The sequence below is a fragment of the Corvus moneduloides genome, chromosome 2, assembly GCF_009650955.1.
Source record: "Corvus moneduloides isolate bCorMon1 chromosome 2, bCorMon1.pri, whole genome shotgun sequence".
In the NCBI taxonomy this organism is placed as follows: domain Eukaryota; kingdom Metazoa; phylum Chordata; class Aves; order Passeriformes; family Corvidae; genus Corvus; species Corvus moneduloides.
The window spans coordinates 107,049,345-107,065,851 of record NC_045477.1 but is presented as its reverse complement, the minus strand read 5'-3'; the positions used below and the strand labels follow the sequence as shown (position 1 = coordinate 107,065,851).

At 41.9% G+C, this 16,507-nt stretch overlaps 1 protein-coding gene across 3 annotated transcripts in view; it reads right to left on the bottom strand.

The window, feature by feature from the left end:
• REPS2 (RALBP1 associated Eps domain containing 2) overlaps positions 1 to 15,481 on the bottom strand; it is a 96,230-nt gene extending 80,749 nt beyond the window's left edge. For 2 of the 3 annotated variants that reach the window (XM_032100726.1, XM_032100725.1), the window contains exon 1: positions 15,215 to 15,481. In XM_032100726.1, the coding sequence (XP_031956617.1) occupies positions 15,215 to 15,439 (225 nt within the window). In that variant the 5' untranslated portion in view covers positions 15,440 to 15,481. The remainder of the gene's footprint in view (positions 1 to 15,214) is intronic. The other variant, XM_032100724.1, reaches the window with a different exon arrangement.
• Positions 15,482 to 16,507: the final 1,026 nt, after the last annotated feature.

Sequence of the window (16,507 nt, the reverse complement as noted above, 5' to 3'; positions counted from 1 at the left end):
TCCAAACAGTCTTTCAAACAAACCACGTTGCAAGCATTTTATACAGCTTAAGACCTGGAACACATTTACAAAGTCAAAAGGTACACGGTCAAGGAAAGTTTGACTCATAATTAGATAACCTTACATAATTTTTTCCAAGATTTGGTATCAGCAAAAACATTTCTGCCATGAAATGAATGGTGGAGTTTGTTATTTTTAAATTCCACTGGATGTAGTTGTGCAGGTTTTGTACAAGAAAGTATTTTCCTGCAATGTTTATACTTAAACATTTCTATAAGAAAAATTTAAAGGTAAGACAAATGTTCCTTCCAAGTTAAGAACAACAGCAGAGAAATAGTGAGAAATTAAGCAAAGTCATTTTTACCCATAGTAAAAACCACTTGTTTTTTTAAAGATTAAAAAAATAATAATCTGTAAATACTTTCCGAATGTTCCACAATCCTCTTAATTAAGAATGAAATAGATATGGAGATAATTAATGAGATAGATATATCACAAAAGAAATGTTTTGTATAAGACAATCTTGCTGCTGAGGAGACTTAAGCAAGCAGAAGAATCTCCTGCACACCAGCACAACTAGGGCAGTTTCCTCACCACAGGCAGTGGAACTTCCTGCAGGGAAACCACTGCTAAATGATCTAGACTTCTTAGACACAGCTGAAGAAATTAATGCCTCCTCACACAAGTGAGTGAGGAATGAGAAAATGGCAATGATGTTGGGTATTTAATTTAGAAGCAGCCATCAGCTGCAACATGCTGAGCTGGCCCACTGTGTGAGGGGCTCATCTCCTTATTGTGCCAAGGATAACCCACCTGTTCATCTGAATCCCCAATATGATACATCATTTGGGGTCACAGGGAACCTGGGCCTAAGTACAATTTAAAAGAAAAAACGGGGAGGGGGAAGGAGCAGGCATGTTCTCTCCAGCTCCCAGGCAGATGGCAGTCACAAAGGCTGGAAACACTAGCAGAAAGAACTGGCACAAAAGGAACAAGAATAGTGCTGGGGCACATTGTCTCCAGCTTCACGGGGAGTTAGAGGGAATTTATAGAACAGACAGCTCCCAAAGCCCTGCAGTGATCAGCTGGGGGTGCAGGTGATCCTGCAAAGCACTCCGTGGGCAAGGGGTACCTGCAAACAGAACTCCTGGCAAGCCCTTAGGGGACAACATTAAACCTCTCAGTGGCTGTGGCCTATTAAATAGCAGAATATATGAGAATCCATCTCCACCAGTGTCCAAGCACTTGCATTTTTCTTAATGCCAGAAAACTAAGGAAACCAAGGAGGCGACAGGATTCAGCTCTAGTTTCAAGGAAACCTTCTCAAAGTAATACATTTTAGTAAGACATACAATTAAAAAAAAGCCCTAAGTAAAGCTGACAAAAAGAACAAGAACACATCCCTTCCGTTTCTCATCCCACTATTTATTTATTTCCTGGCAGATGCAGAGAAGTGTTGAAGCAGCAGCTCTCTTGGCTGGTGGAAGTCGCCAGCTGGAAACTAGGGGAACAAAGAGCAGTGCAGGTGGAGCCGCGTGGGAAGAGACAGGGGGAGCAAAGACGGGCACAAAAACAGCGGCACAGAGCAGACACGGAGACACCCGCCTGTCCCTTCTGCTCTTCTCCACTCACTACTACAGTGATTTTTAAAATGCTATTTTACAGCCATCTTTTATCTCATCCCCACACCACTCTTTGGAATCACAGAATCATTTAGGTTGAAAAAGACCCTAATTGAGTCCAACTGTTAGCCCAACACTGCTCCACAGATGGTGAATTGACCACTTCCCTGGGCAGCCTACATCAGTCAAGGAGTTGTCATTGAGCAGCAAAACCAATAAACCCCAGCTTTCTCTAGACCCTTGTCTTGAGGTGACATTCCTTTAATGTTTAACATGGGCTGATTTCCTTTTGGAACCTTCCTCTCAGCAGCAAAATTAATAGGATTTTCTTTTACCAAATGACTTAGTCTTCCACGTAACTCTCAGGAACTCTTCAAAGTCTCTCAATTTTCTTGAAATTTTGTTGAGATAGTTAACAAATTCAGAAGTTACTACTGGGCTGAATTAATAGCATCATTGCACAAGCCGCACCTCTTTCGAAAATCGGACCAAAGAAACCTCAGCCCATGACATAGGAAATTGACAAATTTTACATTACAGTAAGAAAGGTGAAGTAGAGTAAGTAGCAATAAAGGAGACCATCTCTTTTTTTTAGCTGAAAGCATACAGCTATATAGGAAATGGCAAAACCTTTCAGGAATATAGGTTTGTGTTTAGTCATATAGTGATAACAAAAAGACCATTAGTTGATAGGTCATTCCTAGCAGGAGATAAAATCTTGAATTGAATAAAGAACAGGGTGACACATCAAGACAACCCCTAATGTGGTACCAGATGAGGGATGCCTTTCCTGCAGTATACATTACACATTCAGAAACCCAAAGGTGTCTTCAGCCATTTGACCATTTAATGGTTAATGAGACTGATGGGTGTTCACATAAGGATAAAAATAGCCTTCATATTATCCTTGCAACCTTGGCAATAAATGAGCTATTGCTGCTACAGAGGGGTAAACTGAATGTTCTATTGCAAATTAGTACTTCTAGCATTGTGCTTGCAGCATTTCTAGACAGACCACAAGAAAAGGGGAACTCTAACAGAGAGTGAGACTATCATTATTAAAAGCATTGACAGAAAATTCTAACGGAACAGAAACATCAGGAGCAGAGCAAAAGAAACATTTTATATTACATAGTACTAAAAATCCATTTGAGGTTAAAAAACTTTTAAGTGTAAAGTTTGGGAAGTGGTTCACTATGGCAATGTATATTAGCTTATGATTCAAACACCTTTCCTTGGAACAACACAACTCCATTAAGCTCTTTCATTAAGAAACTATAGCACTGGCCATCTTACAGCAGTGGTGAACTGTTTTTGAAATGGCTTAATGTTCTCCTACAAAGGAAAATTTCTTTACAATGTTTCTTGCAAGACATATTGTCTTGAAAGTGTCATCAGGAAGCAAAGCAAACTTTCAGGTATTTAAAGTTGGCCCAAATAATATCACTGCTCCAAAAGAAGTTTTTCTCCACAGAGTCACATATCACCCAAGCCCCTCAACGAGACAGTGCTGTGGAAAATGTAGAAATGCTGTTCTGGGCCAATGCCAATTTGACCATAGGATGGTCCTGCAACTCTAGATTTAGGGCCCTATATATTACCAGAATTCTCCATATGGAAGGGAATAGGAACACATAAAGCTAGACAGCACTACTCATCCACTCATTTAAATGTATTTCCCATCTGCAGCCCTTGACACATCGTTCCTCTTTCTCTTCATTAAAATGTCAAACACTCATAATTTGAAACTTAACTTGACCAACTTACTAGAAGGACTATAAAAGTATTATGGTGCTCAACTATTAATTAGATGGTTACTAATATTTGCACTTATATGTTGCCAAATAATTTAAACTATAAAATTTAAACTGTGTAGTAAGGAAAAAAAAAGAAAGAAAAAAGATTCACAAATGTCTCTTTTACTTTCGCCCTTCTGGATGTTTCACTCCCTCAGAGATGTTTACTTTAAGGTCTGTCCTTCAGTACCTGAACAGAAGACCTTCATTCCACTTCCAGAGTAACCTCTTTTGTTGCAGGGCTTTAATTCAGTAGTTATACTGAAACTAAGTGCCTTGCCAGACTTTAGTAAACTAAAGCTTTACCTCTTGCACACTTCCCCTGCAATCAAATATACGCATAGTAAGTAATGCAATCTAAAAACAGCTAATGAGTATTTCCTATGGAAAAATACTCCTTTGGAGAGTATACTCCTCAAGGACAGTCCTGATTTAGACTAGATCAAATAAAAGATATAATTACTATAATACAGCTGTGGGTGGAGGAGGGGGTGGAGAGAGTGAGAAAGAAAATGAGGGACTGATAACTTGATGTAAATAACACTAAGAATTATTTTCCTGCTGACATCAGCACTGCCCAGTGCTGTTCTTTCTTGTTCTGAAACATTTGCTCTGGCCAGTGAACCTGGGACCTGTCATGCTGTGAGGTAGCAAGCAGGTGCTGTAACATCGTCAACCCCAGGCTCCCCATCCTGGTTCCTTCCTCTCACAACACTTAAAAGATGTTTTGACAGACATGACTTCACAGCCGTACTATTATAGAGGTATACTGTATCTCCAGAATAATAATACAGTGCTGTTTTTAAAAAGAAGTCCATGGTTTAGCGAGGGTAGCAACAGGAAACAATACAATTGCAAAAAAAACCCCAAGCATACTATTTGATACAGGGGTACATCTCCACCATATATCAGGCATAGAAAACAGAAAGCTGAGGCTCTCTTCATTTCTAACCTTGGCAGCACCTCGTGAAAAACTCAACCTAAAAATTGGGTAAGATTTTGGCTCCAAGTTTTGTTTTGGGGCATTTTGGGGGGTTGGTTATTTGTTTTGGGTTTGGTCCTTCTACTGCTATTGCCAGGCTTTCCTTGAGATTACCCAAAGACTTTGCAGGAAGCTTCAGATCTCAGCAGAGTTTTAAACCTCATGTTATCCCTCTTTAAAGGTTACTGGGTTCTAGCCTGTTTCATCTTCCATCTGCAGCAGCCATTTATATTTATAACCTGCTCATCACCATGATACCTACAGCATCTAATAAAAACCAGAAACAAGCAGCTTCCTGGACCCTGCCTTTTATTACTCAACAACAGACAACAGCTCTTAACAACATAATTGGGATTTATTTATTTTTGCCTTCTGATCTCCTCCCAAACCAGACAAGCCCCAATAAACACGGGCCACCTCAATGACTCCTTCAGGCTTCTCCTCTTTCACATCCACTGCTTCCAATGACATTCACTGCTGTCCTGCTTCTACTTAACCTCCCTCAACCTCAGGTAAGGTCTCCGCTTATACATTCTTATAAGAGAAAACTAGTTTCAGCCTATCTATTCTTCATGCTTCCAACCAGCACCATAAGGGATCTCCTGTAAGTACCAGGAGCACAAAAAGCTGCTGGGAGGCATGAACTTTGCAGGTACCAAACACAGAAAGGAACCCGGCCTGTAACCCAGACATCAGCCCACCATGACCTGCAGAAATGTGCTACCTACTTTGGAATAGGTTTGTTTCTCCTTCTCACTCTTCTTAAAAAGGGTATTACTGTCTATTAGGTACAAAGGAAAATTTGTTTCCACTAATACTGAAGTCAGAGTTTACAGAAGAGACAGCCTGAACATATGGGACAAGTCCAGGTAGCTAAATACGAGAACACTTATAGCAGTTACAATTATATAGGTCTTCCACAAATTTCAGCAATAATAGAGAAAAAGGTCGTTCTTCAGAGATTAAAACATTTGATTCTCGCTTATCAGAGTGAGTTATGGACAGCTCTGCATGGCAGATCTGACAGCTGGTGTCCATCATTCTGAAAGCAGTGGCAGAAAGCATTTAAAGTTTTTAAAAACCACTGGAATTAACATCCAGAAGTGGCGAACACTTCGAAAAAGTGAGGAATCCTCCCCAGCTAGATGGCAGCCATGAGATCCAGTCACCTTGACCTAGACTAAATGAAAATACTGCAACATCTTGAAGCACTTCCCAAAAAAAAAAAAAAAAAAAAAAAAAACACAAAACCCCAAACCAACAATCCACTACAATTCCAATGAACCTTCCAAATTTCTACCACGAAATGAAATGGGTTTTTTCCAGGTCACCTAAATACAAAGGTACCATAGAGCCTCATGGAAGCTGTTGTTTTGATGTTTCACAGCTTTGTGGTTCCTCAGCAGATGACATCCAAGGCACCACAGTCTCCCTTCTGAACAGGCTGCCTGGCCACCATCACTTCTATCTGTAATGGCAGAATTAGTGTAAGGAACAGAAAGCAACTAGAAATGATGCACACAAACAATCTCTTGCCCAAAATACATGTGTTTAAGATGTCACAGTGCTTCAACATCCAAGCACTTCAAAACAAAAGTGTTTTTCTTTAATTCAACGAATTACAAGTTTTTAAACATTTCCAAAGCAACTTCTCTTGCAAACATTGTTAAATTTGCCCTAGAAGACCAGAAGACATTCTGGCATTTCCCATAATAATGCAGTTCTAGGTTTTGTTCTGCTTTCAGACAAAATGAGACTTAACTAATAAAAGAAAACAGAAATTCTGTGACATATGATGCATTTTTGCCACAAACAAATCTCTTACAGATATATCTCCTACTCCATCAAAATATTTTTTTTCCTAAAATGAGCATCTTTCTTCCACAGTTACTGTTATGTGATTTTTTTAGACTGGCTACCCCAAAAAACCTTGATGCTTCCTGTACCCCTCCTCTTTTATCACATTTGGCATGTTTCCTGAGTTCACTTCCCTAGCACTTACAACTACAGAGGTCCTCTTAAAGGCAATGCAGCAAACAGACAAAACATTATCTCCTACAGTTGTGCAGTTATCTTAATCAATATCATTAAAACCCTTCTTTAGTTGAGAGTTATGGACTATTTTTATAAGACTGAAGAGTTGTCAAAAGTTTTCTTAACTGAAGGTATACCCTAATAGCTAATTCCATTGCACGTGGTATATGCAGAAGACACTTCCTGTGCTTCCTTGATCTTATATCACATTTACCTGTAGTTGGAATCAACACATCTTTTGGAAAAGCAGGTTAAATTTTTTCTCTTCCACACCACTAAACAAAACACTAAAATTATCACTATTTCATCCAACATGCTGGCACCTTATGTGCAGAAATGCATCATTCAGTCGGTGAGAATCTACTTGTTTATCCAAACCAAGAGTTCTCCCTCGATTCAGCTAAAGAGCACAGGATTTCAAAGCAGCAACACTGGAGTCAAAGACAACACTGTCTCCAGAGCCCATGCACAGTCTGCCAGCATTTACAGCACATCTTCTATCATGATTTGTATTTGCATTTCTTTCTGTACACAGTAAAGGAAAAGCGGCCTATGGCTACTAAAACATACAGATGCTCTTATAAAGACAGCAATTATTCAGAGGAGGGAAAGCAAAAAAAAAAAGTTTTAAATACATACAGAATCACAGGATTGAGTTTTGGCCTCCCTCCCCTTTTATTCTTATTTTTGGCATTTGGAACCTCAAAGTACTTCACCTTCTACTTCTCCACTGCTGTTACTGTTCGCAACAAAATAATTCTGACTCTATTTGTTAGCCCACAGCAGTCACCCTGTTTTGCAAATGATTAGACACATTGTTTTGTTCCGAATACCATCATCTTGGCTTCCATAGGACATCATTGTGTAAATTATGCCAGAAGTAAATAATGCATGAAATGTGAAATGTTGCCTATGCCAAAGCTGATCTAATGTTTCTTGGTGTGGAAAGAGACTTTAAGAAAAAGAAAAGATTAAAAAAAAAGGTAAATTGATTTGAAAGGCTGACACCAAAAAACCACTTGAAATTTATAATCATAATAATAAAGTAATGCTACAGAAATTTGCTATTGAAAGTAGAATTCAGCTCCATGACTCATACCGGAGTGAGCAAGCAGACACCATGGACCATGTTCAGACAGTTTGAATTCAAGCTCAGCCAAGTGTTTCCCATTAGCCAACTCTAAAATTTTACTGACACCAGGACGGTGGGAATTATGAGTCTCAAATCCAGCATTTTATTATGGCTCGGCCCAAAGGAGCATCTCCCCACCACTTCCTGATAACGAAGGGGACCGACCCAGTCCTGCATTATTCAGACTGTAGGACTACACAGGTGCAGGGGTAAAATACTAAAACCAACATTTGCAGCTTTTTTGGAGGGGGGAAAGACTGCAGGGCAGAAAAAATATCCTACAGACATAAAAAATAAAGCAGAAGAAAACACCGAAGATGTGCTCTGGTAGTCAAGCTATCGAAAGTTTCTCAAGACCCCCCTTTTTTTGTGGGCTTCACGGTGATGTATGTGGGGCACTCCTGTAGCTCTGCTCAGCACCGTGTGCTCGGTGCAAAGGCCTGCATGGCTCAAACAGGCACAAGAGATGACTTAACAGACAGCCACTGTGTAACCTTGGGGTAGTTTTAAGCAGCCTGTTCCTGACCAGAGAGTGCCCAGGGCACATATCAGAGGAGCATCTTCAACACCCCTCTGCAAACGTACCACCCCGTCTGAAACAACTGGCAGCACCAAGTGTCTGAACTTCAGTGTTTGCAGGGCAGATTTTTGGAAAAAATAAGCTATTAAAAACATTATTTAAGTCCAAAGAGGTAAGACCCTAATTTCATAATTATCTAGATAAAGACATGTCTTGTCAGTTGGTCATCATTAAAACAAGATTCTTACTTTTTAAAAATAAATATGGTAGCATTTTTGTTCTTAAAACAAAGTAATAATTTAAAACGTATTTGAGCAACCACATCACCTAATATACATCTTAATTCTTATTTTATAAGAAATTTGCTCCACTATAATCTTTAACCTACTTGTGTGGGTATGTATGACATATGCAAAGTTAAATTTAGCTGAAAACTGGAATTCATTTAAAAATACATAGTCTTCATCCGCTAAAAACCCAAAAGCTACACATTTCTTATATATACAAAGATTTGGAACTTTATAAACACATGTTTTGTCTTTTAAACACCTTGATAAATGAAGTAAATATAATTTGCAGTTAATGATTTCTCTGATTATTTCTGGTCACTGTGTCCTACCAGATCACATCCCACCATATCCTTCCACCTCATCATCATATCTGAATGGCAGGAGTAAAAAAAAAAAAAAAAAAAAAAAATTTAAAAAATAATGATAAACAAAAAAATGTTATTCCCAACAGAGTTCTCTATTTTATGCAGTGTCACCTAATAATGCTGCTGAATACAATAGATAAAGAAAATACTCCCTCTGTTCAGGAAGAGGGGATTACTATTCGTCCACAGTTGATTTTCTACTCCAGCAACCTTTTCAAGTTAATTATCCACTAACTTGCTGTTAAACTGTTTGACTGTCTCAAAAGTTGAACTAGTACATATGGCTCATTAATGTTTTATTTTACCATACTGTTGGTATGTTTAGGTGTCAATACATCAAAGAATCTTGCTTTACAGATATTATATCAGATGTATTTCTCAAATCGTAGTATTTTAAATTTAAATAGGTCATTTATCCTGATTCCTTGCCAGAGAAATGCTTGTTCCATCTTTCATGAATCTATCTTGGCTAAGTTTTTCAGCTCAGCTAAATTCATGTCTTCAGACTTTATACCATCCCTCTTTCACAGGGGCTGTTTGAGCCAGATTCAGCCACTGAAGTGAATTGTATTCAACATCTCCTTTGCAAAACAAACTGTGGCAACATCATCAATCTGTGTATAAACATCACAATACTGACAGCAGATTGCTGTAGATACACATATGACTAAGGAGGGGTTATACTCAACTTTTTGGTTGCACTTATGTAAGTACCATGACAAAACCACTTACTGAAAACATAAAAACCATTCATCATTGTCCTTGCTTCATACTGCATCAACGTCTCATGAAGAAAGTTAACTCTTTCTAATCCCAATGGATCTTTTTCCTCCATACCTTTTGTAGCATCATTTTAAATCACTGGCACAGCAAAGCATTATTTTCTTGGGAAATTACATAATTAATTGACACTTGGCTATTATGAGGGTTAATTACTGAAGGCTGCAGGCCCTGACCAGGCTAATTCTGACCATCCCACTGAATGTCTGTGGCAAGCAGGTCTAAGAGTCTATTTTACAGTGTGATTTGAAACACACTTGGAAGGAATGGCTTCTACAAATCATCTACTGTGTATCTCAGCATTGAGGTACTCAAAACTACTAATCTTGTAAGGAATGACTATGAAGTGATAGTTTACATCATAAAAAAACATTTAAAGATGTACTAAGACATCAATTTTATTTTTTTTACAGAGCACATCAGCAAGATCGCTCCATGTGAAGTTTTACCCTTTCCCTCATTACAATTTAGAAATTTTTTTAATAACAATACTACCCTGACTTTTACATCGGAGTTTTTCATTTTCCTACTTACATAAACACAAGTTTGCTTGTGACTCTAGAAAGACAACGACAGTTTAGGAGATTGTGGTCAGAAGTACTGATACTGAAATGTCAGTTTTCCTTTCCTCTTCTTGCTGCACTGCTTACATGAAGTTATACCACACTTTTGTTTCTTCCTGACTCAAAGGCATCAGTAGGATGCAACTTCTCTCTAACACCACTTTTTGATGGACCTACTGTTCAGTCAGCAAAATCACACCGCCAGCACAAGCATAATGCCACATTCTGTCAACAGCTGCAACAGAGTGAACTTTATTTTTGTAAAGTAACATAAAGTAACATTGAGTTAATTCCCTCACTCAAACAGCTAGCAACTGCTACAGTTCCTTTTCTTTTCATTTGAGGCAGACAGTTAGTTCCACCCCAGCTATCACACAGGTAATAATTTATCCTTACGGAATTAAGAAAAATAAATTTCAGAAAGCCAATCCTTACTGGCATTTTTCCAAAGAAATATCAACTTAACCTTTTTTATTATTATTATTCTATTCACACTTCTGCTTTTTGAATGCATAATACAGTTAAAATGTAGAATTGTAACTATAGAGACAAGGCACAATAAACACAAGTTAACTCACGAAGTCTGCGGAAGAAAAGCACGACCGTTTGTCTGTGTTCCCTATTCACACAGTACTGGAAGGAGAGTCCCAGCTAAAAATGCAGTGCCTGTACAGCTCCAGCATCACACAATTAGTACTTGTCATCTTGGAGCTCATAATAACACAGTGTGTTCATTTGCAGAGGAAAGAATGCGTTTTCTTAGGAAATTGGATCTCTGTGCTGATAGTGCCAAGTCCACAAATAAGATTAAGGTTTATAAAAGTGAGAATTAAAAATACTGCCAGAAAACCAAGTGAGAATTAATCAAGTAAGTTAGAAACTAATGAAAAGAAATAAGCATTTTAGTGTAAATCTGAAGTCCAATTCTGCTCCTCAATTTCTTAAGACAAAATATTCAGTGACAACGGTAATGTCAACAAACAGCAGAACTAGCACAAGGTACCTCTCCTTTGCTGATCAGGGGGCAGTGATCCTGTAAAGCATTATTTTATCTGAAATGCCTGCAGACATCAGCCCATTGGTAGTTGGCACCCACAACAAACACACTTGGGGTCCCAGACTCAAGCAGCAGAGGCTGTATGTACTTGCTGGTGACCAGCTTCAAAATAGGGTCACAAGTCAACTGCCCCAAATGAGACAAGGCAAACCAGGCATTGTCAGCACCTAGCACAGCCGTCCGTGTGCAGCACGGACATCCCAATGCACTCAGGGAGCATAATCCAACAGATCTTCCAAGGAATAGGCCCAAAACCCCAGACAGCTTGCCCACATGGGCACGCAAACCTGTTTTTGTCATCCACTGATGGCCAACAGTGGTACCTCCTGCCTTCCTCCCTCACCTCTGCCTGCTGTTTCCCCTTGTTAGAAGGGTTACTGATATTGATCTATGTAACAAAGCATGCTGTGAGATCACCTTCACTTCAGCAGTATTTTTGTGGCCCCAGTAAGTCAAAAACATTTACTTTTTTCAAAATTTGGTTTTTCTTTGCACAAATTCAGTTCTTTCCCCCTTTGTTAGGAGCCTAAAGCATAGATAACACCATTTTCAATCTCATCAACACAGATGTATATATATAAATCCAGCTGATGCTGCTGAATTTCTTCTAATTCTGACAGTGTACATAAGTGCATGGTGCATGACTAGTCTGCTCCTTCTCCTTCAACATAAATACTGTAAAAAAATAAAAACAAAAACAACCCCAGCACAGATCTTTCAGGCAAATAATCACAGACATTTTGCGGAGTTACTTTAAAAGCCCCTCGTAAAAGATCTGCCACAAGCTTTGTGCAATTCTAAATAAAATCTTAATGGTTCTGTCTTTAACCACACAATATGTCTAGCCAAAGACTTTCAGTACACGGGGGAGGTATGATTATACAGTCCAAAAAACCCATGCTGTTCTGTCCCTGTCATGGCTGCTTCTGTCCCGTGAAGTGTCTGACATTTTTCATTTTAGTGCTAACTTCAACCTTTTTTCCAGAACTGAAATAACTCTTGCTGAGTTCATTGTTCAATTTCTGTCTGTAAGTAAAGCGAAATCAGAATAACCTCTGCTGTACCCTACTGCCCAGCAGAATTGCTGGCTTTAATGAGCCTGGGTGTAATGAATCTGTGTTCAATCACTTCATTCTTAGCAAGACCCCGGACTCTCGGGTGCACGCCATCTGCTCCGACTGACCTGGCTGCTTTTGGATTTTTTCCATTTATTCCAGCATTTCCTCTTCTGGCACATGCTCTCGCATTCCCTACCTGCTCTCTTGTTAGCTAGCATCTTTCATCCATGTAACTTCTTGGATTAAGCCAACTAACCTTTAAACCAAACCAAACCCTTGCCTGTTTGCTGTCTGACAGCACACACCACTGCTTTTCCCACAGGAACTGACATCAGCAGCACTACTCCATCTAGGATGCACCCACTGATATTTGTCTAGACAGCAAACCCTGCCATTACAGGTAAAGAAGTGGAAGGAGATTTCCTGTAATGCTTGTGAGCACCATCCTGATGAGTAATAAATCTCAATCAAAGAATGTATAAGGAAAAGCTCCTTCTTTCTCAAAGATTTATCCCACTTATTACACTGAAGACAACAGCACAGGTTTGAAACTGCCACGGCACTAGATGTCAGTTCCGGAAGCATCCTGATTTGTAAAACTACTCCTCAGTGAATGCCTTGAGAATAAAAAGCTGCAAATTGCACATTGCTTACAAAACCATCTATAACTGTCTCTTGCTATAGCCCATGCAAGGGCCAGAGAATGGCGTTAAGTACCTTCTGGACTGTGCAGACTCTGCTTAGTAAAAATCCAGAATTGCTTTCCAAACCAAATCTCCCCATTTCTGACATGAATAAGCTCAGCATGACCATTTCTCAGTTAGTCAGTAGGGATGCTGCCTATATATGAAGCACTAATAGTGACAGATGGGGATTTTTAAAAGCATTAAAAAAACCCCAAAAAACATTTATAGTCAAAAATTATTTCAAAGAAAACATGTTATCTTAACCCAAATGAGCTCTCTTACCCTAAAATAGGTGTCCCCTGTACTAACAGAAAACATATACCATGAATCTGTGTGTCTTGCTCCTCTAACTGTTAGAATGGTCGGATTTTCTAAAGTGAAAATATTAAATTGAATTTTTGAAATATAATAAGACAAAACATCAGAAAAACATCTTAAACAACATTGTGGGATTTTCCCTATCAAAAAAATCCCCATTTGCAATTTATTTTCTTTAACTCATTATTTTAATTCATTTTTTCCTGAAGTCTGAGTAAATGTAAGAATACCTGACAGCGGTGGGTTCTGAGGACAGACACACCAGCAGTAGAGCAGAATGCCACTGTGATTAGTACCCTGTAAACAAGAGGAGGAAGGAAGGAAGGAAAAAGAGAAGCAGACGCAGATCCCACAGGCCTTATTATCTGAATATTCCTGAAGACAATTACACGCTTGTTTGCTAGTAATGTTCTCCTCACCATATAAATATACCTGGAAATAATCTAAAATAGTAAAAACCTCCAGAACATTAAAAGCAACCAACAAACAAATCCAAAAACAAAGCCAAAATCGGTACCTCACCATTTCCGGGCTTAAATCACACATTACTATCAAAACGACCCTGAAAACAAACTGTGATAATAACATGATCATAAATTTCACTTAAGTGATAGAATAAGAAAAATCGTGAAAATAAGAGGTTTTTTCCATACTTCTTTGAAAAATTAAGTGACTATTCTGATAAGCCTTCTTACTTTAAATTAAATGTCCCATGCTTCCTCTTTGCAAAAAGAGGAAAGAGGAAGAACACTCTTAGTGCTGTATCTATGTGAAATCTCTACTTTCACCACTTGATTCACCTGCAAGACCAAGGTCACAGTGAGGCTCAATACAAGGTAGTAATACAGTGCTTGGTAATGTTTTTGTTTTATTGATCTCGTAAGGAGCACAAGTAGGAAGAAAAATATTCTTGAAACGCCACAATTTTCGTTCAGAATCCCCTGTACAACATGAATTTATATAACCCATTAAGAAATGATCTACCAGCTATCAGGACAGCAGTAGAGTTGAATACTCTCAGGCAGTGGCAAAGTACATGAGCTCGATTTCAACTTAACTTTTTTCTGCTTGATAAGTAAAAGCTGTTGAAGAACAAAATTCCTGAAAATAAAAGTTAAATAAATAAATAAACAAACAAACAGAAATATCCTATCTCTGTTCAGGAAGTATTAGGAAACTATAGTGTGTTAGCTAAATTACTAATCTGCAGGTGGAGAAGACCACTTCTTCCCTCTTCCTGGAAACTGGCTGGCACAAGCCTTCTCCCACGCCGGAGAAGCTTTTCCTCAAACAGCAGGAGGGCTCCGCCACACAGCCCCTGTTGGGGACCACTTCTGGGGCTCTGCTGCTCTGACGGGTGAGACCCTCGCACTTCGCACCTTGATGTATTCGCGCTCAAGAACTGACAAACACCGCAACATCATTTTACCTACGGATTTTTTTTCCACTGAAACAACATTTAGGGAAAAACCCTCAGTGGTAAACCAGGAATCTAGCACATGGCACGTCCTTTCATACAACTGCCTTTATGACTTTCGGGACCCTTTCGAGAAAGGCGACGGCACTACCGACCTGACAGGGAGAGCCCGCCCAGAGCCCGCGGGGTGCGCAGCGCTCTCGGGTGCCCAGCCCGGCACCGGGCGGCACAGAGGGGCACGGGCGGCCCCTCACGCACCCACACCCGGAGGGCAGAACCCCTGAGAGCTGCGCGCCGACCCTGCCAGCGCCTGTCTGGAGCAGGCAAGCAGGCACGGAGCAGCTCCAGCACCGCCGCTGCGGGGCGGGACCGGCCCCGCTCCGCTCTGCCCCGCCGCGAACAGGGCTGTGCCCGGTCCCGGCCCCGCGGGCACCGCAGGGGCACCAGCCCGCCCGCAGCCCCCAACTTCCAGGCGGAGGCAGCGCCAGCCCCTCTCCCGAAGGGCTGCGGGAGCAGATCCCGTCCCGCACCCCCCCAAACCGCCCGCACCCCGCAGCTCCGGGGGGAGCTGGAGCCGGACACCCCCGGACCCACCTGGTGCAGCGTGTCCGGGGGCAGCTGGGAGGCCCGGAACAGCTCGCCCACGCTGCTGCCCCCGGCGGCCGCCTCGGGGGGCGGGCAGCACCGCGAGAAGAGCTCGGAGTAGCGCTGCTGCTCGGTCTCGCTCAGGGGCAGGAGCAGACCCCCGGTGCCGGCGGCAGCGGCGGCGGCAGCAGCAGCAGCAGCGGGGCCGGACCCCCCCGCCGGCCCCTGCTCCATGGCGGGGCGGCGCAGGCAGAGCCGCTCGGCAGGGCAGCGGGTACCGCGCCGCCGGGGAGCGGGGGGACGGCCGGGGGGACGGGAGGTGTGGCGGGGGGACGGGAGGTGGGGCGGGAGGTGTGGCGGGGGCCGGGGGCGGTGCCGCGCTGCGGCGGGGAAGGTGCAGTCCCCGCCCGGTGAGCGCCGCGCCGGCTCCGCAGTGCCCCGGCCGCTGCCGCCGGCCCCGCCTCTGCCCTCCCCGCGGCCGCTCCGGCTGGCAGCGCCCGCCTGCGCTCCCGGGCTTCCCGCTCCTGCCCCGCTGCGGGACGGCGCCCACCGCTCAGCAGCACGCGGGTTTCTCCCCAGATCGTAGAATGGCTTGGATTGGAAGGGACCTTAAAGAATGTCTCGTTCCCACCTGCCTGCCATGGGCAGGGACACCTCCCGCTTGACCAGGTTGCTTAATGCCCCATCCAACCTGGCCTTGAACACTGCCGGGGACGGGGCATCGCTCACCAGTAGCGTTTTCGAAGTACCACCTACTGCCCACCCACGTGGGCACCGCAGAAAAGAAATGCCATAATTCGATACCCTGCAGTGAGACCTAATCAATTAGCCATGACGGTTTGAGAGAAAAGCATCTCACTGTGTTCTCTATAGTCTTTGCTTTAAGGTGAAAGGCAAAGAGCCCCTTATTCATGGAGACAAGATTCCTCTTTATTACTCCTCTGTCAGCAGTGACACTGTAAATGTTCCCTTTACAGGTTGAGCAACACCTTAAAAGCCAGGCAGGTCACGACCGAGCTGGGAGGGCTGGGTACATCTCAGCCAGGAGGTTGGTTGTGTGTCGTACTGGTTTTTGCAGCCTTTCTTCCCAGCAGCTCTTTGGGGAATTTCAAAGAATAGGCTAATCAGCCTGAAGGCGATCCTTGTAAATATCGGTGACCCACAGAGGAGTCAACAAGTTCTCTTCACAGCAGCTTTGGTGCAGAGACATGGCCTGGCCGAGGAGAAATCAGACCACCTGCTGTTTGCTTTCAGTCCTGTACCGTTAGCAATGGCGGGCTAGCGTTGTTACCTGTGTTACTG